Genomic DNA, 27,341 nt, shown 5'->3' on the forward strand with positions numbered 1-27,341 from the left:
TTTTTAAATGTGTGCTTTTTTGTTGAATTTGAGAAAAGAGCTTTTTAACACAGTTTAGTAAATTTAAAAAAATAAAAAAAAATTAGCTGTGGTGAATTTGGAATTCGAAAACAGCTGTTCGTGGTGAACAAAGATTGTAAACAATTAGGATTCAACGTTTGCGTTTGTTTGATTTCCCGGCAATTTAAGTTGTCCACGAGTCCACCATGTTCGAACGCAACCAGAAGACCATCTTTGTGCTGGACCACACCCGATACTTTAGCATCGCCAGCGAGGAGTACATCTCGATGGACTTCCTAAAGGGAAAACCATCTGCAGACGGCGGCGCAACAGGAGCGGCGGGAAATGCAACCGGCAGCGGTGGATCCCAATTCAGCAAGAGCCTGTGGACATGCGCCTGCGAATCCTCCATCGAGTACTGCCGCGTGGTCTGGGATCTCTTTCCCGGCAAAAAGCATGTGCGGTTTATTGTCTCGGACACGGCGGCGCATATCGTGAACACCTGGAGGCCCAGCACGCAAAATATGGCGCACGTGATGAACGCAATGCTAATTGTGGGCGTGCCGTCGCGCAACGTACCCACATCTTCTGACTACTCGGTAATCCATGGCCTGCGGGCCGCCATCGAAGCGCTGGCGGAGCCCACCGATGAGCAGTTGGCGGCAATGGCCGACTTTGGGACCGACGAACTGCCGCGCATTCCCAACAAGGGTCGCGTCATCTGCATAACTTCAGCGCGTGACAATACCAGCATGAAAAGCCTGGAGGACATCTTTAACACCGTGCTGGTGCAGCAGAACACCCTAGCAGCTCCGCCCTCCAAGAAGGGACTGGTCATCGACCATTGCCACCTAGTTATCCTCAACATTGTGCCGCTGGGCGTTGAATCGTTGGTTACCAATCGCAGCCTGCTCAAGATATCGCCGCTGCTTGATGTCGAGATCCACACAGTCAGTGCCCCGGATATTTCCTATAAGCTGACGCACCTCATACTGAACCATTACGACCTAGCTAGTACCACGGTGACTAACATACCCATGAAAGAGGAGCAGAACGCCAACTCCAGCGCCAACTACGATGTGGAAATCCTGCACAGCCGAAGGGCCCACTCCATCACCTGTGGCCCAGATTTCAGTCTACCCACGAGCATCAAGCAAGGTGCCACATACGAAACAGTGACTCTTAAGTGGTGCACACCGCGCGGTTGCGGCTCTGCAGATCTACAGCCCTGTCTGGGTCAGTTCCTCGTGACACCGGTGGACGTCACCTCGCGGCCCAGTTCTTGCTTGATTAACTTTCTGCTTAACGGACGTTCAGTCTTGCTGGAAATGCCGCGCAAGACCGGCTCAAAGGCCACCAGCCATATGCTTTCTGCACGCGGTGGCGAGATCTTTGTGCACTCCCTGTGCATCACGCGCTCCTGCATGGATGAGGCTCCATCAATTACTGATGGCCCCGGAGGACGTGTCTCGGACTATCGCACCGCCGAACTTGGTCAACTGATCAAGATGTCGCGCGTGGTTCCGCTCAAGGTTAAGGATCCATCTGCTCCGCCCTTGACGCGCCGGTTGCCTCGCTACTTCCCCCTGACCACCAGCTCTTCGATTCTGTTCCATCTACAGCGACACATCAGTTGGCTTCCGCATTTTCTCCATCTTTTAGTGAAGGAAGACATGGATAAGCAGGACGAGGTGCGGTGCCAGCAGCACATTCACGAGCTGTACAAAAGCGCCTCGCGTGGCGATGTCCTACCATTTACCCACACCAATGGAGCAAGGTAAGCAATTTATAGATATCTTTTATATATTTTCAATTTTTTATATTTAATTAACTCATTTCAGACTAAAGCTTTCCAAGGCCAAAGACCAGTACCGCTTGCTGTACAGGGAACTGGAGCAATTAATTCAACTAAATGCCACCACAATGCACCATAAAAATCTGCTGGAAAGCCTACAGAGTTTGCGAGCCGCATACGGCGATGCCCCGCTGAAGTCGGAACCTGGAGCAAGTCTCCTGCGCACCTACACGGAATCCCCACTCTCTCCCGAACGGCTGGAGCCCATCAGTAGCGTCGGTGCTAGTGGCAGCAGCAGCTCCAATAGCCTTCTCAAGGCGAGCAAGCGTCGCATGTCTAGTTGTGGGCAAAGGTATGTCGTATGTATGTATTTCTTGATAGAGTCCTTAATTCGCGCAATATTTGTCCCCAGATCCCTGCTAGATATTATATCCTCAGCAGAGCGAAGCCAGTCCAACAAACGATTGGATTTCTCGGGACGCCTTTGCACTCCGTTGGGTCAAGTGGCCAAGCTGTATCCGGATTTTGGTACCAAGGACAAAGACACAGTTACGACGGGGGCCAGTATTACGCCCAATGTTAAGGAGGAATCCGTACGTAGTTAAAATGGCACGGAGAACGCCGAATTTAAGCTGGGACTGTAGTATATATATATATAAAAGAAACATAATCATTTCCTTAAACAATGCTTAGTGTACGGCTTAATAGGAATTAATTTGAATGTAAAATGAAGTATTTTTCTGAGTTTCGTATAATCGCTTCTTTAAGACTGGGACAACATTACTGTGGAAGACGACATTATAATTCCTCTATTTAAGCTGCCTCAAATTGGATTAGTTTATGATTCAAACTGTTTGTTTAACTTAAGAAAATATAAACATGGGCCAATGAGTTTTTTTTAACTTGTGATTGTGATCTTTGGCACGGTAATAAAAACGAAAAGTACCCAGAATATAATTATAAATAAAATTCGTTTATTTATTAAACGGATTTAACTATTGAATTTAAAATTTCGAAATTGTCAAATTGTCAAATTTGTGGCCAATCAAAATATCGTTTTCTCCTTTGGTGTTTTATAGAAAAAATTGTATTCAAACGCTAAATTCTCAGATCGAATTTGATAATATTTTCCAAAATTTGTGTAATCTTTGGCAATGGCGAACAATTTTAACACGAGAAAAGTGATGCAGGTAGCGGAGGAGGGGGCACCACCTGTTCACAGTGAGCATCGATATTGATTATTGTAATATGCAGAGTATTGACTAACTTTTCTTCGGTAAGTTCCCATAATGGTTGGCAATGAGATTATTGTGCTCACCCAGCAGGACATTCGTCGTGTGGAAGACACGCGAGTGATAAGCTACAGTCGTGTAGGACCCAACGGGCAGTTTCTTCCCTTGGATACTTCTTCGCCAGGTGCGGTTTATTTCCCCCCGCCAAACACCACGCACTTCTGCACTTTGGATGATCTTCTCCGCAATGCTTCTGACAAAAGGGTCTGTATGCGAATGGACATCGAAGAGGATGTGAACCCTGCAAAGTCGACCAATGATACATGTCTTTTTCTACAGGAAACCTCGAACCCGCTGAAGACAGTTGCAAGTGTGTCTACTCAATTGGTTTGGTCAAAGAAAAAGTCGGGATCTGAACACCGTTTACCACTTTGCTACGATGCCGGCACCTCGACATCCGGGTTGATGACAAACACTGGATGCCAGCACTGCCCCAAGTGCGAGACGCAGCACTCGAGCTGTCAAACTCAAATGTTTGCCAAAACGCAGACAACTGTGGAGCGCGAGATGCCTCGGAATGCGAGTTGCCAAACGAAGGACACCGCCACCCCAACTAGAACTTCTATTGTGAAGGCTCCACAGAATGTGGGTTGCCAAACTCAGAGCTGTCTCAGTGAAAATACCTATATGAAGAACGAGCCCGCTAACTCGAGATGCCAGGCTCAGCGCAACACAAACTCCACCGGGTGCGGTACATATAGCGACCTATTTGAAACGACCTCAGCAGAGTCTTACACATCAGCTGAATGTGATTACACTTCATCGGTGGAAAGCACCTGTCAGCACTGTAAGTCACAACCGACCTGCACGGATCAGACGTTGATAGTACCAATGCAACCTCAAGTTCAGTCGCCCGTACCACCACAGGAGCAGCCTTGCACATCTAGACATATCCGCTTTGATCTCTGCACCCAGGTTAATAACTTTGAACCTCATGTGGAACCTCATTTCTATAGAACGATACCGTTGGGCCAAAATCCCTATCCGCGAGCTCAAGTCTCCAAGCCATCAGTCTCCAAACATACGGGTTGGACGAATCTCAATCCTGATCACGAAATACTTCAGCAGGAGCTCAGTCAAAACGCGTCCATAAGTAAACATCAGTAATGCTATAGTTTTTATATCACCGTTTTTCGCGATTTCTTATGCTGCTATATGCCATTTTTTTTTAAACCAAAATTAAAGCTATTTTTTTAACTTAGTAACGGTTTAGCTACATATTTCTATAACTATTTCAAGACCTTAAGGGTTGAGCTTTTTATTAGGCGTTTCCTTTTGGGTAGTGCTTTTTTCCCGGTGCCCTTGCGTTGCCTATGCTTTTTCGGCTTTGGCTTCGACTCCTCCTCTGCCTTGTTGGCATCAAAGTACCGCATGGGCTTCTGATGCTCGCGCTGTTCCCGTTTGAGCTCCTCTGGTGTGGCGATGCGCAGGTAGAAATCTTTCAGTAAGAGTTTGAAGTCCTCGAGCAGTGTTTCCTTGAGAACTTGAACCTTTTTATTACCACAAGGACTGCATGCCTGCAGCTCTGTGACCTTAAATGGCTTTGCAGCGAATTCCGTTGGTGGCCGCCATACAATGCCCAGTTCCTTGCCTCCGTGCGGATTGTAAAAGAACGCAGCAAAGTCGGAGTATGCAGACTAGCGGAAAAAAGAAGGGAAATGAGAATTTTCAAATACAAAGCTGGCTGCTTTATAACATCTTACTCTTAGTAGTCCCACAATTCGAGCAATGTAATCTGATCCTGCGCGGGGCAAGCTAAAGTTTGGCTGGCTAAATGAAACAAATGGTGACCCCAGATCGTAGCTTAAGGAATTCGGCACGAGATCTGGCTTAAATTGGATAACCAGATCGTATCCCTCGTTGGAAGCTCGAAATAATTGGGCCGGCCGCACAAACCTCAGATCTTTCGACATCAGGCTGGTTTCAATAATCTCGAGCGCATGGCGGGCCAGTCGCGTCACATGTCCAAGCACCCGTTGACTGGGTGACTGATCCGAGGTCCACAATCGTCCGGCATGCTGCATATCGTAAGAGGTGGCCACAGCCAAAGGAGGATAACTTTGACGGTTGCTGCGGTAGTTGTGCTCCAGATCGGCAATTTGTTGTTCTTGAGAACGTAAAGTTGAATTATTTTATAACATTATGGAGTGGTAACAAAGAACTTACCCTGCCAGCTATTGTTGAAGTTTAGCAGGAAGAGTTCGCCATTAAAATCGCTATGGGAAAGCAGCTGCAGGAAACGTATGAATCCAGTTTGAGGTGCCGCTATGGACTGCGGTGCATACCGCTGCTGAAAGAGATGCGCCACCAGTAGCTCAGTAGCCATATCAGGCCACAAGCCATCGTCCAGCAGTTGTGTGGCCAGCCAGCGCTTGGCCAACAGCACAGTGGAACCAAATGCGCTGTAAGTTTGATGAAGCGAATGTAGAGCCCCACTTACTTTGGGTAGAATATAATGTTGACGCTCTAAGGAACGACTGGCTGCATTGTCTATATATGTAGTTATGCCACGCTCAGTAACTTCCTGCTTCAGCAGCGCCAGCTCCTTGTTGTGTGCCAGCTCTATAAGGAAGCAGTAACCTTGCTTGAGTACGAGCAGACCGTCGGCGGACATCACCCAATGAAGCCGGCACTGCGCTTCCAACTTTTCGCCAATTTCGATAAGAAATGCAGTTTTAAGAGCACGCAGTGCACCAAGTTCAGTGGGCCACTTGCCGCTTTGCCCGAGCTGGATTACCACACGCTGAATGCTGCTTGCCAGGATGCGGTTTTCTACCAGAAGCGCCTGTGGGAGAACGGGCTGCGGCTCGCAGTAGCGGAAAATGGGCGAGACGCCTGATATGGAGACTATCTCTAGAGGAAGATCATTCAGCCCGTGTAGTTGGCGTGCCAACTCATCATAGCAGCGGATGACGTGCGGACTAAGTGCCTCTGCGTCGGTATCTTGACCCAATGGCAGCTTGGTCTTTAGCTTATTGACCTTAAACCAAGGAGACAGCTGGTAGACTTGGTCCAACTCGCCGCCAATGTATTGTACTTCCTTGCTGTCCAGTTGTAGGTGATGCTCCAATAGATGCAGCACAATCTGGCGAACAATTAGTCGCTTCTTGGCGGGTGAATCCTGGGCGGTCCCCCAAACCACAGCTTCTGTGATGCTGCCATCCTGAAACCGACGTAGGTTTGATTTCTCTCCCCAGAACCGTCGGAATTCCTCAGCTCCCTCATGATCATCGTTGGCAGCAGGTCCTTTGTTTAACACCTGGTATGCGTGCTCTGGCTGAAGTATAAGGCCCAGTTGAATATACTTCCCAATAACGGGCGCTTTTTTTTCCACAGGCCAGGCGGCTGTCGCAGTTTCTAAGGGTAGTATGGAGTGGACACGTTCAGCAAGTCCCTTTTTAAGGAGCCTAAAGTTATGATTATTATTTCTTTGTAAGTTGCCTGTTTAGCTTAGTTAACTCACTCAGTCAGTAAATGTAGCAGCTGCGGGTAACCATAATTAGCAAAATCGTACTTAATTCGAGGATGCGAATGCAGTGTAAGCATTTGATTTATGCATGAATAATTGGAAATCCTGGGGAAAAATAAAGTTTATAATTGAAAAACTAACATTTTAGCTTCACATACTTTAAGATATTATCCACCCTGCTGTACAGTGGACACTTTTGCATAAAGATAAGCGGGAAACTGTTTAGCTTCATGTCGTTCAGTAGTTCCACCGCCAGTTTGGCCTCCTCTCGAACTCTCTGATACAGGTAAAGCGGAATATTTGCGCATAGATTATGCTGTCCAGTGAAGTCTATAAAGCAAACGTCATAGTGTTCGGCAAACTTGTTTAATTCTTCCGTTTGAATGGGAGCAACAGACAGGCTAATGCCTTTCGTCCAGTCCGTGTTCGCCAGTTGGTTCCATACAGTGCGTGCCACTTGGTAACTGCTGCTTGACTGATGCAGAATGCGCTGCGTATTTAGGTACACAATAAAAGCGGCTAAGATGTGGGCACCAAACCCACTGTAACCTATGTCCAGTTGCCTCTGACGCAACCATACTTTAAGGAGCAGCAGGCCGTCCTGAAAATTACGCCTGCTCTTAAAGGCCTTATCCAATTGAGCCTGGTTCTCGGACAAAGTTAGATCAAACAGTACGTTTGCGTTGTAGTGTTGGGTGGAGGGCAGCGGATCTTTCTCGTCCCATTCGTCACCGTAAAACGAGGGCCGAATATTGTTGTTCCAGGGAACAAATCTGCCTGGCTTAAAACTGCTTAATGGGGCAGTGATGAACAGACGCACTTGCAGGTGCTTGTTTACTTGCTTAGTAACTGGGATCAATTCCAGAACCGGCTTAAGCGGGTTGTTAGCATAGTAGTTGAAATTAAACTGATCTTCTGCATAATCTGGGGACTCCATCATCCTCTCCGTCACATAAGTAAGATACAAAGCTCGCTTCTGGTCATAGCGAAGGTTTAGGTAATCTTCTTTGTGCAGGGATTCTTTTGGCATCTCCAGGGCCACATCCACTACAATTTTGGGACCCAGCAAAGTGCCCGTGGCGGCGGCTCCGATCAGATAAGGTTCCCTGGTGGGCTTGGAGAAAACAAATCCGGTCGGCTTTTCAGAAAGCTTCATTGGAACTTCCAAGTGGGTACGCTCCATCAAGCCATCCTTTAGCTGTCGGGTAAAGGCCGTAAAGGATTCAAGCCAGTTTTCAATGAAATCTGTGTATTTCTGCTTTAACTGCAGCTCCTCCAGCATTTCCTTAACTTGAAGCTTAAAGAGATTGGAGTGGAAGAGATTTTGGGTGTCTCGTAGCTCCTTCATCTCCTCCAAAGTGGGCGGCTTTACATTCTTGGTACCTTCTCTCTGCTTGAAGTTGTTCTTCTTTGGTATGGCAGTGGATGGTGGGTCGCTCTTGGCGATTTTGGGTTTTGGTTCATCAAGGTCGCTGTGATCCCCGGCATGTGCAATTGCTTGGGTACCTGTTCGAGCAGCTCCCTTCGGAGAGCCCACCTAAACAAAGTATGTTATAGGCCAAATAGTTTCCATAAAGATCTAGACAATCTTACCAACTTTCCTGGCATGATGTTTCCCTGTACAAATCGCATATAATATAAAATTTATTTACTTGTTGGAGAGAGAGCTAAACTCGCACGTGTTGCAGATGCGGTATTTCAGAATTCGGTATTTCATTAGAGGTTTTTGTATGGTCACCCTAGAACTGGGCAGATTCGTTTTTTAGTCCCAAATCAGCCGCAAAAACAGTGTCGAACGTAATTATAATTAAAATATTGAAAAGGTTTTATACACTAAATAAATTAGAGCAAAATATATTGCATGGTACACAGTTGTTGAATAAGTTACAAATTTAGACAATGTGAAGTGTAAATGTCTATACCAATTGCCGAGAAATCCTTGGATCCAGGACCAATAAATAAGATAAAATTTATAATATTATAAAAACAAATTATCAGTTAAACGCGAAAGATATTACCGTGGGCCTATACAGTTTTAAAGAGTAGATAAACAAATTTACCGGCTAATTGGTTTCGCCAGCAACAGTATTTTAAACAGTATTTTTATTTCATAATTATGTTTAAACATCTTTTATGTAAAGAGGGCTTTAGGTAAGTTCTGTCTTTAGCACAAGTATATAAGTATCTGTTTAAAATAAACGGGAAAAGCTAATTAAATTATCCCATTTTTCTTTTACCAGTAATCAGCATTAAATCAGCCTAGAGTATTTCCCTCGTTTTTCTATACGGTCTTACTCCGTCTCTGTCCATGTATAAGCGTGTGTGTGTGTGTTTGCAGGCAGGGGAAAAAATCGCACCATTTTTCTCGTGCTCTCTTGCGTGCGTTTTTTGGTCTTTCGAGGATTGTTTCGTAGAAAATCAGTTAAACACAAGCCCAGCTTAATTTATAAAAAGTAGTGAACTAAGTTGTTATCCAGAAATCGACGAGCGCACAGTAGCAAATCGAGTTGCAAATTTCAATATTCGGTCCGAACGTGTGTAACTGTGTCTGTGCGTGCGTGCGTGCGTGTGAGAGTGTATGGGTGAAAAATGAGGCGTAATGAAAATGCGTGCAAAACTGTATAAAAGGTAAATCGGCAGTTAAAAGTTGCCTAATTAATAAAGCCCACAAGTCGTTCATTCCGTAAAGATCAAAGCAAACCTTATAAAATGATGCGTTGGCAGAAAGGAGGCCCATTGAAAAAAATATGGCCAAAAGTCGAGTAGTTACACCCTCTCTGCCTCTTTGCCCCTCTGCCTTTCTTGGTTTTCTCTCTCTTATTCTCTTTGGGTCTTTGGCCATCGCCGCCTTGGCTCGTTTTTTGCATCGAATAACAAAACTTGAAAATTTATAAAAATAAACGAAATCACGTACGGAAATATTTACTTCGACCTTGCGGCCCCAGAGATTTTTCCAACAATTTATACGGCGCGGTGGCCATGGCAGCTAATTAGCCTAATTTTCTGTAATTTTCTAAATTTTAATTTGGTACCTTTTAGAAGAGAGTAACTTTCATTTGTGCGACGATGACTTTAAAAGTTTTAAGTTAAAGTCAATAGTAACTCTTACTAAATTAAATGAAAATCAATTGAAAAAAAAAAACAAATTTAGTTAGCGCTCTCATCAGTGCTTTTAGTGTGACCAGCATACGCTATGGCTGGCCTAACATACCAAAAGAAATACCGCAGTTTCGTACATTCATTAGTCTATTTACTATTTTTATTATCCATACAGAATGAAAAATGTTTAAATCGTCGGTAATATGAGTTTTTTTATATTTTGTATCAGTTAACATGATCTTTCGTCAAAACATTCAAAGCGCTTGGAATTAAGACCGATCTTTACGTTTACAATTTTGTTTATTCAGCTCTTTTACAATTGCTTTAACTTTTCCATTCTTATTTTTCAGATTGCTTTGATTTCCACGATCGTGAGCATTAAAAGTTTAGGCGTGATACTGACCGGTTAAATTTCCCTTAATTGAAATTTAACTACATATTTAAACAGCAACATAGTCCCTTTTGCCTAAAATGTCATCAAAAACTGGGAGGAAAAATATCATAGCAACAATCTGAATGAATTCGGAGATTCAGATCTGTTGTCACAAAAATTGTTGGATAAAATGTGCGAAAGTGTGTTTGTCAAATTGTTTAGCCAAAATTATTTGTTTACATAGTTGTTCAGCGTAGCACGAGGCTGTTTTCCTTAATTCTTAACAACATAGATACACTCGCCTTGGCTAATTTACACCGGAACCTAAAGCCGATTAACAATAGGAAAATAGTCCTACGACAAATAGCCCGCCTTTTGACATATGAACACATAACTAAACTACCACACAGCTCACCAAAAACATAAAATAAATTCGGAAAGTATAGCACCAAAGCTGAAATTTCAAGGAGATGCTGCTCAAATTTCATACTTGATGTCAAACAACGACGACCCCATAGCAACAACAACAACAACAGCAGAAAGAGAAGGAAAAGGAACAACTGGAATAACTGTAAGCTAGCGAACAGAGGGAGAGAGGCAATCTCTGTACACACACCTGTCGTCCAGCGGGGGAAAGAGCAAAAGAGAGCGACGGATCTCCCGTGTGTGTTGTTCGCATGCGCGACATGCGCGGACGCTAAGTGAGTGTGAGTGAGTGCGCGAATGCGTGTGAGTGTGGGCGGTGAGGATAATTCGCTCAATTCGCACGCATCCCACAGATCCTGCAGATCCTCCAGTTTGTTCGTCAAACAGAGTCAGCATTTCGGATCAAACCAGTTGCCTGTCAGCAACATTAACAGCCTCAACGTTGGAAAAAAAAAAACAAAAGCAGCAGCGGCAGTCGATAAAAAAATCATTATCAAAATTACGGAAAAGCGATCAAAATTCAAGCGAGATTAGCTAGGCGAAATGCAGCGACGAGAACGGCAAGCAAGGTGAGTTATGATTGTGTAATTGTATATCGATTATCCCCCAAATTCATAAAGAGGTAATGGTTCTAAGACTCTTTCAAAAATTAAAAATTAATCCTACCATTTAAGTTGGCATTGCTTTTGGCTACAGTATTGAAACCCATTTATAGTTTTCTATTGTCAATCGAAAATCAAGATAAGCGAATCTAGCCCACTGGCTTTATCCCTGCTTTTGAATCTGAATCTTTTGTACGCCCCTTAGCTATACCTTCCAACTCCAAGCGGTACTCAAATTTTGACTAGAGACCATAGGCTTGCGACTATTTATAATTTTGCATTGATAAGCCGTGCTAAAAAACCATTGCCACTATCTACGGAAGCGACGTCTGTTCTCATAAATGTTCCATATTCGGTACTACAGTACACTGTTATCAGGCGTAGAAGCGGTTGGATATTTTGATAGCGATAAGATTATGGCTGTGTCGGGAAACGCGTGTTTGCAAGTTTTAAAACCTAACAGTTTTGATTTGGTTGGCTTAGTTAACCAATAGAACTAGCTTTTCTTTCACTCATAAAACTTTTTAAAATATTAACGAATGCAAACTGCGAATTTTTAAAGAAAATGAGTCTGGTTTAAAATAATTTTATTTCGTTTAACATAAATAAATTTCCATAAAGCTAATTCCTTTTAATTTCCTAGCGAATACTGTACATTGTCAAAAGTTCAAGCAACAGATTTAGTTGTAGCTGCCTTTTTTGCCGAACGATTTTATTTTTAGCAAAGAGATGTTTCTATTTAAACTTGTGTGTTTGATTTTATTTTATTTTCGCAAGTGTTTTTGTTGCTTTTGGCTTATGGCGTCTGCTTTTTCTCGCCTCTGGCACGCCAGCCAAACTAAGAAGAAGAGCCATGAGAAGGGGGTGAATGAAATGGGTTTCCAATGCAATACATAATACCCACATACATACATATGTGGGTGCGTGATAGATAGCACCGGTCTTTCGTGTAGGAGAGCGGGAAACGAAGTGCACACAACTCACGCACATTATAAATATTTTATAGGCATTTCAGTCGATCGGCCTCCTTGTGTCAGGCCGACGGAAGAGCCGCCTTTTTAGCCTTGAATGTGGGTCCAAAGCTTTCGTTGCTGACGATTTTACCTCGTGTTCGCTTATTGACATTTCTAGGTTCTTGTTGGGCCGAAGTCTTCCTGTGTCTGTGTATCTCTGTTTTTGTTTTTTATAGTTCTTTATACATACGTACGCGCATATGTTTGCCATTGGGTCTTCCCAATGTTTGCTGTCTGCATTTTCGGGTCTTCCAGCTATATATACTCACACAAAGCACTTGTTTGCTTGTCGCTCATCAAGATGGGTAAGAAACCGGGGACTTCAGTAGCACCCTTTATCGGGGATTCTAGTTGACCTCTGGGAGTTATATAAGAAAAGCAGAACTGGGAAGTCAGAAGACGTAGATTCTGGTCCTGCGAACCTTGAATGTTGTTCTGTGAAATTAAAACTGTTTCATGACCCGTTTTAATAGATTTAGGTTAGGTCACAACTGGTGGTGATTGAGCCTTTTCTCTTTAACGTTTACTCAACAAAATGTATGAAAAAGCAAAAAAAAAAAAAATCATGTTACAACATTTATTTTCCACTCCACCGGCGGTACATAATACAAGAAAACGGAAAGCAACTAACCCAGCTAAACTAACGTAATTTTGTTGCTAGCCAACAAAACAAACTTACTCACACCCATCTAGATATTCACATTTCCACACATTTTAGTTGGAGACAGCGAATGTAATAAAAAACAAACTTTTTGTATTACTTTTTATTATTTAATAGCCGAGCTATTATGACAAGTGAATGGTGCAGGGGCGACGGGGATAACCTAAATTCTCAGTTAAAAACGAGAACAAAACCAACATAACGTAGGCCACGCCAGTCTTGCCACCAGTCATTCGTACAGCACGAACTAGCGTTGTTGGTTTAGTATCAACATATATTTAAACATGATTTTAAATTATGTTAAGGACGCCTGCCATAATTATGCTAAAATAGGTAAAATATAGTTTTAAATTAATCAGCCTTATAGTCGAAATTACGAAGCAAAGAATCTCTAGTTATTATTTTTTTAAAATCTACTTGAGAAACGTACCTCTTAAATAATTTTACGATTTATTTAAGAGTTTAATCTAGGGTAGCTTTACTGTATGAATGAGGCAAAAAGAACAGCAAAAAGAAAGCCGAGTTGCGTGTAGCGAAAAGTAGCTCCAATAATAATACAAGAAAAACGCTGATGAAAAGCGAACGAAAGCAAGAGGATAATGGCGGGCGATGGACTGGGTGACCAGTGAGCGGCAGCTGTGGTGCCCCATAAAAGCAAGGACAAATTGCGGATTTAGCAGAATTATTGTGAATGTAAAGGCGAACACGGCGAAGTAAAAAAGCAAAGCACAAGTGACCCATCAAACATTTGCACACAGACATCACGCACTATTTACCGGTGACGTCATTAGGCTGTTGTCGACTGTCAATCGCTTCGTTTTTTTTTTATATATTTTGCTCCACAAGTGAGTGAGTGGTTGAGACTGCGTGGGGGTGTTTCATTCTCTCTCACTCTCTATATCTCTCTCTCTCTTTCTCTCTCTCTGTGAGCTATAGAAAAGCCCGCACATATTTGCTCATAATGAAAGAAAAACGGGTGGTACAAATTAAATAGTCTGTAGCCTTTACAAATTAATTTTTTTTTAGAAATTGATAAAAACCGGTTTAATTTCAGACGTTTTTTGTCCCATTTCCTTTAAACATTTTATAAGAGTATCGAAATAACCAAAATGACCATTTTCTTTTGCTCTGCTCAAGGAAATGCTTTTCTTTCACTTGGCTGGTTTACCTGTGTCTTAGATAAATGCAAAAACAAGGGAAAAAAACTACTAATGAATGCATGAAGAGCAACGTCAGCAAAAAGCGGGAAAACAGAAAAACCAATATTGCGAAAATTTCTTCTAATTAAATTAGATTCTCGATTCCCGTAAAGGAAACGAGGGAAATGAAAGGTGGGGAATGCACGTGGGCGAAAGTAAAAGCCTGTCAAACAAATCGATAGGATTTCACATACAAACAGCTGACACAAAGCTTTAACGGTGCCTCTTTTTCCGTTTTTATTTTTCCCAGACTTGCGGTTGGATCGTTTTAAGCCTATTGTCAATGAATCATCAAGTAATTGTCAGATGGTATATTACAGGTATTTTTTAAAGTATGATAAAAGAGGTAAAGATTAAAGTGGTACAAAAGCACACACCCTTTAAAAACTCAATATAAACCGAGTAAAACACAAAAAATCATCGATTTGCAGCCTAAACTTTACAATACGGGTAACAAATCTTTTAAAATAAAATAAAAAATTCTTGTCAAATTTCTCGCTCCAGCTCTTGAAATTTCAAGAGCAGCACCATGAAGAAAATGAAAAGGGACAAGTGCTGTTCAACTAACTCAGCTGGCTTAAGTTCGCTTTTCTCTTCCTCCGTGCCACCCCTTGAATCTCCACCCCTCTACCTTTCTACTTGCGTTAATTTTTCATCTCTCTCTATATCGCGGTGTCTGGAGTCGTGGAATTCCTAGAGTGGAAGGAAAAGCGGACAAACAGATTAGATGTGGCTTTGGAGAGGAGAGGAGCCTAGCAAGATGCTCAGGTCAAGTCTGGGTTTTGTTTGAGTTCCTTTTGTTTCCATCACTCTCATTGCGTTCTGTTCTGTGATTCTTTGCCGAGTATTTGTCAAGTGTCTGGGGGTATAAGGAATGGAAACTTTTTGTACTCATAGTCCTCGTATTATGAAAAGGCATATATAATATACAAGTATTCCGAGTAAGGTTTATATATGTATGTATAAAAGGGGGTATTTAATTTTTTAATATTTATCAATTAACAACGAGTGTAACGCGTGTAGCAAAACATATAATCCGAAAATGATGTTCCGCAGTCGAAATCCCGTACACGTGATTTTCTGTGCTGTAGGTGTTTACCACAGTACGATGTGTGTCGAAGAAAGATTTTAGTCATTTTTAATGAACTCAAAGAGGTGGCTTTGAACTCTTTTCCCCTATCTCTTTGTCCTTCTCCTTCGCCTCAAGATTGTCAGTCATGTATGTAATTCTTCTACTTTACACTCTTGTCTACTGATAATTAAGCACCAACTGGTTTTTCCATATACCATTGATTTTGTTCTTGTATTCGCCTCTTGGGTTTCCACTCATAATTGTTTTTAATTTTCGAAAACAAATAAATGTCGTTGGAACAGCAAACATAAATTACATTTTAATTAATTAATTGCCGGCCACCAAAAGAAATCCAAAGCAACAGTAAGACTCACAGAAACGAACTGTAAATTCAACAGAAATCCCCAGCTATCGCCGCCTCTGTCGCGGCTCTGCAATTGGGGTCAAATGCGTAGTCGCATATCAACTGCAGCAACCTCTGAACGCGACAAAAAATCGGAGAGAGGGAACTCAATTAACCAAAAGTCGATGTTGTTGCTCGAGTTTTGTTTTTGCAGTTTCTTCATTTTGATAATTACACCACCAGCTGGGTATATCGACATGCAGTTTAAAGAAAATTATTTGATTGAAGGTTAAGTCACTTGAGACCTTAACTAAATATTTAATCATTTAATTATGACCCGCGGCGGAATCGATATCTAGTATAGCAAGATAGTGGTGTACGTTTACTAGTGTACGCTTTAAAAATAAATATGTAATTGATTTATCCAGATTTTTACAGCTTTTCCATTAAATTTGACAGCTGTAATGTTGAAATGTAATGCTAATTATTAAGAAATAACTAGTTCCTTAATAAGATAAAAAGATGGATAAATGTGTCCAACCTTATCGAGTCCGCTGTGCCTATTTCTGGGGACTTCTGTTAACAGACTCTGTTACGGCAGCCAGGCATACAGCTTATCGCGGTTCAGGCATGGCACTGCTGTATGAGTCACTCCCTCACTCACACCCCTCTTCGCTCATTCGCTCTCGTTGGTAGAAACTTCACAGTTGCGACTGCGCTTCAAAGAAATCCCATTGAGCCAAAGCCGGAGACCATAGTCTCTCTTACCGGCTTGGTTCACTTATTCCGCTTTTCGTTCTCCGTGCTCCATTCTCCAACTCAATTCGGTGTCTCTGAGTGTTTGACAGGTGCGTTTTGTTTGTGTAACGAGTTTGCTCGCGATAGTTTCTCGGCCTCTGACGCATGACCCGCTATCTGTCTCTGTTGCACGTCATTATCAGCTTGTCGCTCGCTCTCGCAGCTAGATGTTCTTGTTGCTTTTCTCTCTGTACAGGGACAAGAACAGGAACAACAACATCAACCAGCAGCGGCATGAACAATAATCACATACAAATTCAAACTGCTCAATTGCCGCATTTTCACACGCTCACAAGTGTTTTAGTCCGCTCTCTCAATCTCATAAGCTTTGTATCTCTCTTTTTCTTACACAGAGAAAAATTCAGCCTATTAACGTAGTCAAGGTACTAATCATAAACCAGTATACTTTCAAATTAAAATGTACATTTTCATTTCATAGAACCGATTACAAAATAAAAGAAAGCATTTAGTTTGTTACTGAGAATGTTATCCTAAATTGATCTTCATGATCTACTAAAATTTTTCTACGTGTGGGTTTAATTTTGCGCTCTCTCCTTCTCTTCCGCTGGCTTCGGCATCGTGTGTTCTTTGCGCCGGAGCTCACTTGATTTTCGATCGCTTGGCGCGGCAGTTGTCATTCCGTCTCCTCCTCCGCCGTATCATTGTTTTTGCAATCGCAGCTCTCTCGCAAATCTGCGCTGCGGGTGTGCAGTACATATACTTGTGAGAACTTGTGGTGTGTTATACGCGTTAATCGCTTTATCGCTGTGACGTTGAATAAATTGTGTTTGCTCCAGTTTCCTTTTGAAATAAATTTCAATGCAGTGCAGCCACGTTTTTTATTCGCTTTGCTGTGTGTGTGTGTTAAAAGTTGGACAAAAAAAATGGCCTGGAACATAACAGAAAAGAGTTGTGGCTGTCAAACTGTTGCTAAACACCTCTTATCTCAATCTTTTTTGACTTGACAGTCTGCCCACAACTGGAAAATTATCTATCCTCTCTTCTCGCTCTGTTGTGTATGTGTGTGTTTGTGTATCTTCTACTTTTTTGAGTCAGCTGTCTGTGCTTTACTTTTTCATCTCCTGCACAGCTTTAACGAGTTTGGTTTTCCCCCTTCCTGTTAATGTTTTTTTTTCGTTAAGTACTATTCTTAGCTCGCTCGCACTTTTCTTCGTTTTGCTGCACACTTTGTTTACTGTTGCTGTTTCTTTTGCTGCTTTGGAGCTGCCTGTTTGTACACCGGCAACATAAACTGGTTTTTCGAGTTATTTATGACTTTTTTCCACAATTTATTTTGCCTGCCTTTTTGGTATCTGTATCTGCTGCGGCCTTCTCCCTCTTTCTCTCTCACTCTCTCCCTCTCGCACTCTTTTGTTTTCAGACTTTTGACCTGCAAAAGAAAAGTAACTAAACAAAAAAGTGTTTAAAATCAGTTTGTTGGGGGCGCTTGGGTCTTCGGCTTTGGCATTAATTTCGTAATGTGGCGAAAGCTGAGCGGATTTCTCATACATTGCTGCATATTTTCCGATCTTTCCCTTCCGTTCATACTTCTCTCCCTTGCTCGATCGCACACACATGCATATAGAAAGACAAAGCGCAGCGGATATGGCAAATTAAAAACATTTTCCAGTTGGGATTTAATAATAGTACGAAAAGAGCAAACACAAATATAGTTGTAATTAAAATTATGATACCGAAATGTGTAGAGTGTAAAGAGAAGAAAGCAGAAAAATGATTGAAAAATATGGTTGCAAAGCCAAATAAAAATAAAGTTTATTTGTTAATTTTCAAGCCAACCAGATGTGCAATAAAAGTGCTAAAATTGTGAAAAATCCAAGCCAAGCTGCCAACTAAACAATTATAACGAAGGCAATAAAAATTAAAACACGTTCTCAAACGCAACAGCATTAAATCAACAGCAGCGGCAACAAATACAACAAACACAACAACGAAGAGTGAACGGCCTCAAAGTCAACAACAGCTGCTTACAGTTTGACAGCCATTGGGCGTCGGCGATCCCCCGCGACGCTCTGCTTCTTCGTCTTTCACGGGATTCCATGCATGAGGCCCTTCTCGCCATCTCGTTCCCACTGAAAGTACCGTTCCACGGAGTCCACCGGGTTAGTTTTCATATATTTTATTTTTTTTTATTACTTTTTCGTTTGTTGCTGACTCTGCCAAACATCGTCCACTTGTGTTAAACACATGTTAAGGGCTCAGTTTCGAATGACATGCAACAGAAGGGTTGTGGGAAACTATTTTAGATACACTGCAGCAGTGTGACCACAATCTTGTTTATTGCAGGAATTACTGTCAGTATCCAGAGTATTTTGAAAGTGGTGTGGCCTATTATAAGTACAGGACAACTAATTCTATGTTAATCAGATATTGCTTTCAGAAAACGTCGCTGAAACCGAAGAAAGCATAGACATAAATGTAACTTATTTTCCATATCAGTAAAAGAGAAGATTCAAACTGTTAGCTGCGTTACTTAATAATCAACTTTAACGCTTATGTTAGCAAATCAGTATTTGTTTATTCGCCATCCGTTTTAGCAAGTCCGTAAATGAATAAAATAAACAGCCATATTTGAAAAGCAATTATTTGCAAACTGAGATGAATATTTTCCACTCTGGTATAAGTTTGAATTTCCATTACTTAATTAATTCTAGATAAAGTTTATGTACGTAGCAAAAATATGTTAGATAACCTACGTTTCTTATTTTTTGAAGATACGCAGTCGATGAGAAAGTGAAAAAGTCTTTAACGCCAAACTTAGATGATGGTTATTATACAGGGCCGCACTGTATTGACTTTTCCCGGCCTTCGGTTCGGCAATCGACTGACAGACCTGCCGATTAAAGATAAATAAGAAAAAACGTGAAAATGTCATTGCTTAAATTGCATTGGCCACGACATTGAACTCGCCAAGAAGCTGCAAACATTGCAGCAAAAAAACAAAGAAAAAAAAAAAAACAAAATAAAAACCGAAGGAAACAAAACTTCTGTTGGCAACGCAAACGCACGTGAGGTTTTTCAATGTCAAAAAGCCACGCCCACGTCAATTCCCAAACGGCCCCCAAAGGCGGAAGGAAGGAATCAAGCGTAAATGACGTAGGGGGCTACACGGGTGAAGGAGAATAGCTGGGATTGGGGTTATCTCGGGGTCACTCTCACCCCTTCTAAATAATCCGAAAGGTTGAAGCATGCCGGAAGAAAACACTAGAAAGCAAATTACCGACAATTTCCATACGGTTGCGGCGTAGATAATAACCGTCAGATCATATAGTCAAATTATAGATAAGATTAAAGATTTTTTTTATTAAATGTTAACTATTGTTTTTGTGCCTCTACGTTAAAAATAGCTTGGGGTTTTTAAGCAATGCTTTAATAATAAATTAATAAACTTAATTTCCTTTAAACCAGAATGCTTCACATTTCCGCATCGCTAAGTGACAGAAAAATCACTTGCACTTGAGTAAATAACATTAAATGAGCTTAAGGTAAAATCATATGCGTTGCGTATATCGGAAAGAGGATCGCTTTAAGCCTTAAGCGAAATAATTGGGGAACGCCAGTTTTTTAAGCCAGTTCAATTGGGCGATTAATTTGAATTTGTACAAAAAGCGGGGTGTAAATTAATCTCACAAGAGATCAATCGCATATTACATCTTTTGTGCTATTATTCAACCCCAATATGTAGTTGAAACAGTTGGTTTGTTGGTAGCTTTTATGCTAACACAGAGAAAGTGGATACTATTTGACCTCTGTAGAACCCATTTGCATAGCTCTTGGCTTTTGTACGTGTTCCAGCTGAGGCTAAACTAATTAAAGCATTCGCCACAGAAGCTCACACACCGATACACGGTGCAGATGCCCCACAACCAGGATATGTGACTGCTGGATGGTGGGAGGGGGAGGTGGTGTGGTGTATTCGATTTCATATTCAATGTTAATCTAACATGCAAAGGTCAATCGGCCATTGAGGCGCCCCCATAAATACATACACACATCCACTCACATACACACAAACGTAACGGACATCATTGTGCAATTTCAGTTAGAGGCTGTGGCGTTGATAGACTACGTCGTCAATGGAATTGTTGTCTCTGCTTTGGATGTGGAAGTGGGATGGGTGACGTGCTAGCCCAGCCCTAAATTGAACGCCGCATGGGGGGTACATTGGCAAATAAATAATAAAACAAGAATTCTTATTTCGCCGAAGCTTGTATACCCTTGCAGTAATTATATATTTAAAACAATAAAAACAACAAAAACACTTTATGATCAAAACAACGTTCCGCCCCGTTCTGACTTATAAAATAAAGACTTCAAGAAGTTCGATGCAGATAGTAGTATACTAGTTTGCTTAGAAACGGCCGGACGGAAGGGGACGGACGAAGAGTCCTAGCTACATCTACTCTGCTCCCGCAACTAATCGAATCCAACAACTTAAGTGTTGGTAAACGTTAGTAACTATAACTATTGTCATAGACAGATAATTGGTTATGCCCATCAAAGACACAGAGCTATGACTTAAAGAATTAATTAATTCCGTATGCCGCCCACTGTGCAAGGTGCAGTGGCGCCTGCATCTCTCTTTATCCGTCACTATTTCCATCTCCTTCCAGTTTTTCCTGCCTCCCCATTTGGGCTGACCTCCCATTTTAAGATGTGCAGCGCCTACTTCCCACTCTCCTTTTACACACTTGTCACTCGTTCATTTCGACTCGCTATTGTCTGACGTCGCTGCTAATCAAGGCGCGCTTATCTAGCCAACTTTGGTGTGTATGTGTTTGGGGCTCTCGAGTGGTTTTGCTATGTGTGTGTGTGTGTGCAAGGCTCTCGCGCTCTCTTTGCTTATCAGTGTGATAGGTCATTTGGTGTGATGCATGAAGAGAAAGGCAGAGGGGAGACCCAGAAGAAGAAAGCGCCACTGTGCGCTCATTTATGCTTCGTGAATATATGCGAATGCAGCCATTGTATTTAGTTTTAGTTGTATGTATTTGTTGTGCTTCACACTGCCACTTTGCCTTTCAAAGCGTCAAATGCCAATGAAAATGGATATTGACATGTTACGCTATGTCGTTATGCTGGGCGTAATATCAATTCAATTACGACTTGATTGCCAACAACAAAAATCACATTAATAACAACAAGCTGAATCGCTTTGTACCATATTGTCAATTGAGCTGACTTATCCACATCGGCAATTAATGTACACTTCAAATATTATTTGATAAATGTTTCCGATGAAAGCAGTTAAATTGGCCACTGGCCAATAAAAAATTAGATGCTATTTTTTTTAAAACCGATCTCCAAAAACTGAAATATAAATCAAACAACGTTGAAACCCTAATTTGTATCTAAATATAAATAAAATATTCAAAGGGGCATATCCGTTTCAGATGTTTGTATGTTAGCCTTTCAATTGATTTGCATAATTGGAATTCAATTGCTCGTGCTGGAAATGTAATGAAATTGTTTGTTTTTATAAATAGAAATTATAGCAACAAATATATTGTAATGCACTTCAAGAGGAAAAAAGTGAAATACATACAAGCGACTCACAAATCTCCAGCTGATAAGTCACCCAACAAACACACAAGTAACAAGTATAGACACACGCACTTATCACTCGATTTTCCTTATCATTGTTTATTTTAAGCACCGTTTGTTTTCTTTGATTGCTTATGTAATTTCCCTCATTTTTAGTGAACACCTATGGGCCTTATGGGGCTTCCTGTATAAGTGTGTTTTCTGGGCTTTAATTAAATTTGCAATTATTTGAGTTAGTCACAGTTTAGAAATCACTGTGTCACCTTTTTTTCCAATCAATATTCCAATTAGGCAAAATTCTTTTGCGGTTTCACCTTGCTGTTTCTGGCAGGGATACACAGCAACAAAGGCAAACCTATTTTGAATACATTACATTATGTTAGTTAACTTTTCGAGCTAAAAAAAAACGTTGTTTAAATATTTTGATATTTTAAAATTCAAAAATTAAAATTAAACTTATAGAACATACAAATTAATTGCTCCCACTTTTTTTCTGTGTTCTGATTGTTGTTACTAATGTTGTGGATTCTAATTGGGATTTTCCGCTTTTTGCGGTTTTTACTATTGCCGTCATCAGCGCAAGTTCTCTGTTGTTCCTATTCGCTTTCCTCTGGTCTAATTCTCTCCTTTCCTCGCCCTTTCTTCTTATATTCGGATTTGTGTTCAATTTACACTTGATTTATTTATGAGCTACACACAGCTACAGATAAAATTGTCTTGCACACACACATCCCTTTCTGTGTGGTGGTGTTGATGAGTGAGTTTGGTCAACCCACCTTGTGCATAATTTTATTTATAGCGCTTGGTTTATTTTTAATTATCGATTTGGTTTTCCCTGCTTTCAAACGCAACAAACAAAATATAGAATATTAAGAACATGTGTGATCTTTTTTTATTTATTTATTTTCTCAACCATTTTTCTTAAAAACGGGCTTATTGTCATTTTATTACTCAGGAAACCCATCTGGTTTTGCAACAAGTGTTAATTTGTTGATGGGAATGTTATGTCACACTGTTTTCTTACAAAGAAATGCAAATTTTCGCTCCCAACTTTCATTAATGAAAATAAATTTTTTCAAACCGTTTTCTTTGGAGTCTTTAAAAACTCAGATAATTTGACCAATTCTAATAACTGATATGCCGTAAAACTACATTTTACAGTCTTGGATTAATTTTAAACCTGAATACATAATTTCAATAGTCGAGTGCTTACAGAGCTGTGCTTACTTTTTTTTAACCCATGGAAATTCGGTAACCTCGTGTAAAACCCCAGGTGCAATATACAGCAAAGAGCCTTTGTTACATTGTGATTCATGAAAAAACAGGCTATCTTTAAGAACAACCGGGAGCGACAAAATGCGAACCCGTTTTCATACCAGGCCAGAAGCAAAAGGCGTAGAAAGCTAAGAAACCAAACCGACACCAAAAGGTAATAAAAACAAAATTGAAAAAAAAAAAAAAAACAGTACGCGGAGTCCAACCAAATACAAATGGGTTTAACTGGGGAGCCAGAAACACCGAAGAAGTAGAGTCAAACGGAGATCGATCGGTGGACATTCAGGCATTTATACGTTAATTCCCGTCCATATGTACACAGAGAAACACAGATACTGGTGTGTGTATGAACCAGTTTTACCCCCAGGATATTAAGCCATAATACAGTCAAAGCAATAACAAGAAAAGCATGAAAAATAAGACTTGCCGAGGCAATGAAATACCCTAAGAAAGCCAACCAACTAGAAATACCAGACCAATTAGGTATTGATGGACGAGGTACGTTTTGTTTTGATTTTACAGGGAAAATGTAACATGAAAAACTACTGGATGTTTATAATTAAAATCTTTATTAACATAAGCATTCTTCTCGTCGATTTATTAAAGTATCTTTTCTTTAACTTGACCAAGTGAAACAACCGTTTGGTGAACGATTTTTGTGGTGTGCATTTAACAGCATTTAAAGAGGTTCTGTTATCTAGTTATGAGTTGATGGCGGGGGATTCCGAAGGAACTTGTAATCGGAGTAGAACTTGAACTTGTTTCTGATTCATTTCGTCGACTGCTCAATCGTCTTTGCTTTTTGCCCACAGCAATATACTCTTTAATTGTTATCGGCGGTTTTTAGTTTTTGTGATTTTTTTTACAGCCCCGAGTAACGGTACAACTATCATTTGTGTGTATGCTGTTTTGCCTTCTCGTTTGTCGTTGGCGAAAAAAAAACTAGTGGGTAGATAACATTTTCCGACTCCCGTTCGCAGCTGGCAAGCAATCGAAGACAAACGGGCGGGCAGACTGATATTAGATGAAAGTAGAAATTAAGGCAATGGTTAGGAAAAAGAGAGAGGGGGGGGGGGGTGAACCCGACCGCAAAACGAGTGGGAATACCTAATTATTTCCTGTTAATCGTCTTGGGCGGAACGGTAACCAAGATTCAGGCTTTCCTTTCCACCAGTTAACCAATTTAATACGGCCGTGTGCTATTCGGTATTGTATGTGATCAGCGTCATTAACTTAAATGCCGGCCAATCAGACGTTGTAACTTGAAATAAAAATAGTCTTCTATTTACTTTGATGATCCAGTGGCGCGATTAGTAATTGGTGTTTTTTTTTTTAATTTTCGTAACTATGTATTTTAAGCAAATAAAGTTTTATTAATTCGCAAATGCCCATTTTTTTTTTTTGAGATTTTGCATCTTAAAAATCATGAAGAATTGTGATAGCACCTAATTTTTCCTAATTTTATTTGCTTTTATTTTTTTGTCACATTGGCTTCATTTTCGGGTGACTCATTTGGTTTACATTCTTTGGTAAACGAGACCCGTATTTACAGAAGCCCACGTGCTACCTTTAACTTAATTAAGCAACTGCTGACTAGTTTACGTACCGATTAAACCGACGACTTTGAACTAAATTTTGCAACAATGAAAGGCATGGGAAAATATGAGATCTTACACAGGCCACACCCACCCGAGCTGCAACAAAGCAAAACCTTTTGTCTTAATCAAACATATTTCCCTTGTCTGGTGGCCATGAGTCACTCCACTACAATCCACTCGACTCGACTGGAGTCGATTCGAATTCTCTGCCCCAACTGCCCTGCTCTGCCCATGAGTGGTTACGCCTGAGCGAGCTCTCCTGGACATGTGGCCATAACCAGCAGCTAGGTCTCTATTCCCTCTTTCAAGCGTTTAGGTAAACAGAAACTCACCTGGCCTACACAAGTCGATTCAAATCGATTTTTGTTGCCTGTGCAGGGCCACTTGAAAATGCAAAAAGTTTCTGTGTCATTGTCCTGGGTTCTTTTTTTCTTACTGGGACAAGAATAAAAACTTATTTATGAGTCGATAGTAACGCCCACCTATAACAATAACACAATATCTGTTTCGGTCGGGCAGGTTTTTGAACTTTACTACCTTGATTTCCGTGTGTCAATAGTTTAGATCCTGTCTACCCGGGGTTTTTTGGTCGTTCAAAATTAAATGTTGCGCAAATATTTATACATACAAAAAACAAACATCAAGGAGGAAAAGTATGTATTAATATCGTAGCTCTAAGCAATCAATAACCATACTGTACCAAAGAATATAGCGAATTAAGTACGAATTTCTCGTCGTTATTGTTGGGCACACTAGTACTCAATTTGTGCCCGACTTTAAGAATATAGTGCTAAAAGACCCTTAAAGCCAACATCAGGTGGCTGTTGCGCCGAGTCTGCATCGCTGTAAAATGTTTATTTTTATTGCAATAAACTTGTTACTAATCGATTTCCGTTCTCTTTCCTTGCAGTGGCGGTGGCCCACAAACGACAACTGCCGGTCCATCCGCTGGTAATGTGGCAAATGCCACCACAGCCCTAGCCGGTGGTAAAAGCTCAAGCAATAACATGTATTCCACCCGCCAATCTGTAAGCACCACGACCGGTGTACTTATGGTCGGACCAAATTTTCGTGTCGGTAAAAAAATTGGCTGTGGTAATTTTGGCGAATTGCGTTTAGGTAAGTCTAAATAAATTACACAGTCACTAATAATCAATCATTATTTTATTCTGCTAACACTTGTATGAACGTTTTCATTTGGTTTTCTGAGCACATGATATTGGGTGGTGTGATATATACCAAGACGCTATATATGCTATATACCAAGACGACTTATAATAAAATAAAGTGGTGTTACGAAAAAGTTTAAAAGATGATATGCTAATTGTATTTTACGTTTCACCAACTTTCATTGGAAAGTTTGGAAGGAGTATTGAAACATTTTATTTTAAATAACAGAGGATCCAGAACGCACTACGTTTGAGAAAAGACTTCCGCTTAAATAATTCGAAATTTTTTTTACGATTCAAAGTCCCATACTGCGTACCGTCCGCCACCCCATTGACCCATTCTCTCCCCGAATTTTTGCCTGTTGGCATGCAAATAATGTCGCGTTTGGGACCTTCGGTGTTTTATTTTTTTTGCACCTTTTTTTTTTTTGTTGGCCACTTCCTTTCGACGGGCATTCCTTTCCAAGTCTGTTAACCACAATGGGAACAGTGGTTCCCCGCTCCTTTTCACCGGCGGCGAAGAGTGCACAATACAACACAAAACGCCATTCCATTCCGCCATCTGTTTTCTTGGCATCGTCGTCGTTGTCGTCATTTTGGCTTTGTTTGCTAAATGCGCTTTTATAAAGTTGTTTCATACCGACCCCGCCCCTTCGGCCGTTGTTTATTTTTTTGGGGCCTTCCACTTCCTTTTGTGCATTTGTTGTCACATTGCCAACAGGTAGTACTATAAAGTCTAGCCAATTCTTAGTCGGTTGTAGTGGGCTATGCCGCTCAAACTGTAATTATCACGAGGTCTCTTTCTCAGCCATTCATTCTGTCTCTTTCCGTCGGTCTGAGCCATGCTCTTTCTTTGTTTCCACCTCAGCATCTCGAGACTTTGTTGCATTTGTTTTGTGGGGTTATTGTATGACTCATTAGGCCGAAGCGGTGACAAAAAGCAAAGATAATCACTTAAAAGCTGTATTTAATTGGCTAATTTTATTGCCTTTTCAAATTATGATAATCGCACAGTTTTAAATGTATTGGTTGCTTATGTTCAATTAAAATTAAATACGTTTCTATGACGTTGCACAGCCCATTTCGTTTCGCTTATGATATCATTTTTATTATTTGTGGTCTATAAATAACCTTTGCAAAGTGTGTGTTTGCTTGTCTAATTTCTTTTGTTGTTAAATTAGTTTAGTGCTGACGTTTAAATAAAAGGAAATTTACATTTTGGGCATTTTCTTGCAATATGCGGTCCGAATGACATAATTTTGTTTTGATTTTTTTGTTATTTGCCCATTTCAAACCCAAAGAATAAGTATGAATGTAAAAGCATTTGGGAAACCAGAACGTCGACCAACCTAAATTCTTTTCCGCCCATTTTCTTTGCTCATTTTTATAGGCGCCTTGCGTGGGCGTTTCTCATTTAATTTGGGAACTTTCGCTTTATTTTTGTTTAGCGTAGCACGCCCTTTATAAAATTTTTTTTTTTCTCTCTCATTGTTTTAGCTTCTGTGAGCTATTTTATTGTTTATTTCAACGAATCTCGGAAGTTTGTTTTCAATTTTTTGCAGTTGTTCAATGATAAATATTGTGTATTGCGTTAGGTC

At 40.8% G+C, this 27,341-nt stretch overlaps 4 protein-coding genes across 19 annotated transcripts in view; 3 read left to right on the plus strand and 1 right to left on the minus strand.

The window, feature by feature from the left end:
* Positions 1 to 124: 124 nt before the first annotated feature.
* On the plus strand, positions 125 to 2,745 carry asun (asunder). The gene is made up of 3 exons (NM_079655.4): positions 125 to 1,777; positions 1,842 to 2,147; positions 2,208 to 2,745. Exons 1-3 carry the CDS (start codon positions 207 to 209, stop codon positions 2,398 to 2,400), a joined length of 2,070 nt encoding a protein of 689 aa, NP_524379.2. The 5' UTR covers positions 125 to 206; the 3' UTR covers positions 2,401 to 2,745.
* A 120-nt stretch (positions 2,746 to 2,865) lies between these two features.
* Mst89B lies at positions 2,866 to 4,287 on the plus strand. Its single transcript, NM_142272.2, has 3 exons — positions 2,866 to 3,016; positions 3,077 to 3,291; positions 3,367 to 4,287. Exons 1-3 carry the CDS (start codon positions 2,950 to 2,952, stop codon positions 4,192 to 4,194), a joined length of 1,110 nt encoding a protein of 369 aa, NP_650529.2. The 5' UTR covers positions 2,866 to 2,949; the 3' UTR covers positions 4,195 to 4,287.
* Positions 4,183 to 8,269, minus strand: Mat89Ba (Maternal transcript 89Ba). The gene is made up of 6 exons (NM_142273.4): positions 8,150 to 8,269; positions 6,715 to 8,093; positions 6,551 to 6,661; positions 5,254 to 6,494; positions 4,791 to 5,194; positions 4,183 to 4,724 (listed from the first exon to the last, which is right to left on the minus strand). The coding sequence occupies exons 1-6, from the start codon at positions 8,186 to 8,188 to the stop codon at positions 4,317 to 4,319; spliced, it is 3,582 nt and encodes a 1,193-aa protein (NP_650530.2). The 5' UTR covers positions 8,189 to 8,269; the 3' UTR covers positions 4,183 to 4,316.
* A 36-nt stretch (positions 8,270 to 8,305) lies between these two features.
* The window catches only part of gish (gilgamesh), a 32,317-nt gene continuing 13,281 nt past the window's right edge, over positions 8,306 to 27,341 (plus strand). For 6 of the 16 annotated variants that reach the window (NM_001275696.1, NM_001260208.2, NM_001260209.2 and 3 more), the window contains exons 1-3: positions 8,855 to 9,184; positions 10,006 to 11,023; positions 25,485 to 25,693. In NM_001275696.1, the coding sequence (NP_001262625.1) occupies positions 10,998 to 11,023; positions 25,485 to 25,693 (235 nt within the window). In that variant the 5' untranslated portion in view covers positions 8,855 to 9,184; positions 10,006 to 10,997. Of the gene's footprint in view, positions 8,354 to 8,854; positions 9,185 to 10,005; positions 11,024 to 16,742; positions 16,879 to 17,934; positions 18,263 to 25,147; positions 25,228 to 25,484; positions 25,694 to 27,341 lie in introns of those variants that run through there. The other 10 variants (NM_001382189.1, NM_169711.5, NM_001382190.1 and 7 more) reach the window with 6 other exon arrangements.

This window comes from Drosophila melanogaster, chromosome 3R, assembly GCF_000001215.4.
Source record: "Drosophila melanogaster chromosome 3R".
Classification (NCBI taxonomy): Eukaryota; Metazoa; Arthropoda; class Insecta; order Diptera; family Drosophilidae; genus Drosophila; species Drosophila melanogaster.

Bases quoted from the DNA above. Each gene is read 5' to 3' on its own strand.
- asun (NM_079655.4), top strand. From the start codon at position 207: ATGTTCGAACGCAACCAGAAGACCATCTTTGTGCTGGACCACACCCGA. The intron at 1,778-1,841 runs GTAAGCAATTTA...AACTCATTTCAG, and splicing joins ACCCACACCAATGGAGCAAG to ACTAAAGCTTTCCAAGGCCA. The intron at 2,148-2,207 runs GTATGTCGTATG...ATTTGTCCCCAG, and splicing joins ATGTCTAGTTGTGGGCAAAG to ATCCCTGCTAGATATTATAT.
- Mst89B (NM_142272.2), top strand. From the start codon at position 2,950: ATGGCGAACAATTTTAACACGAGAAAAGTGATGCAGGTAGCGGAGGAG. The intron at 3,017-3,076 runs GTGAGCATCGAT...TTCTTCGGTAAG, and splicing joins GGGGGCACCACCTGTTCACA to TTCCCATAATGGTTGGCAAT. The intron at 3,292-3,366 runs GTCTGTATGCGA...CTTTTTCTACAG, and splicing joins GCAATGCTTCTGACAAAAGG to GAAACCTCGAACCCGCTGAA.
- Mat89Ba (NM_142273.4), bottom strand. From the start codon at position 8,188: ATGCGATTTGTACAGGGAAACATCATGCCAGGAAAGTTG. The intron at 6,495-6,550 runs GTGAGTTAACTA...TCATAACTTTAG, and splicing joins CTGCTACATTTACTGACTGA to GCTCCTTAAAAAGGGACTTG. The intron at 5,195-5,253 runs GTAAGTTCTTTG...TACGTTCTCAAG, and splicing joins CTTCAACAATAGCTGGCAGG to AACAACAAATTGCCGATCTG.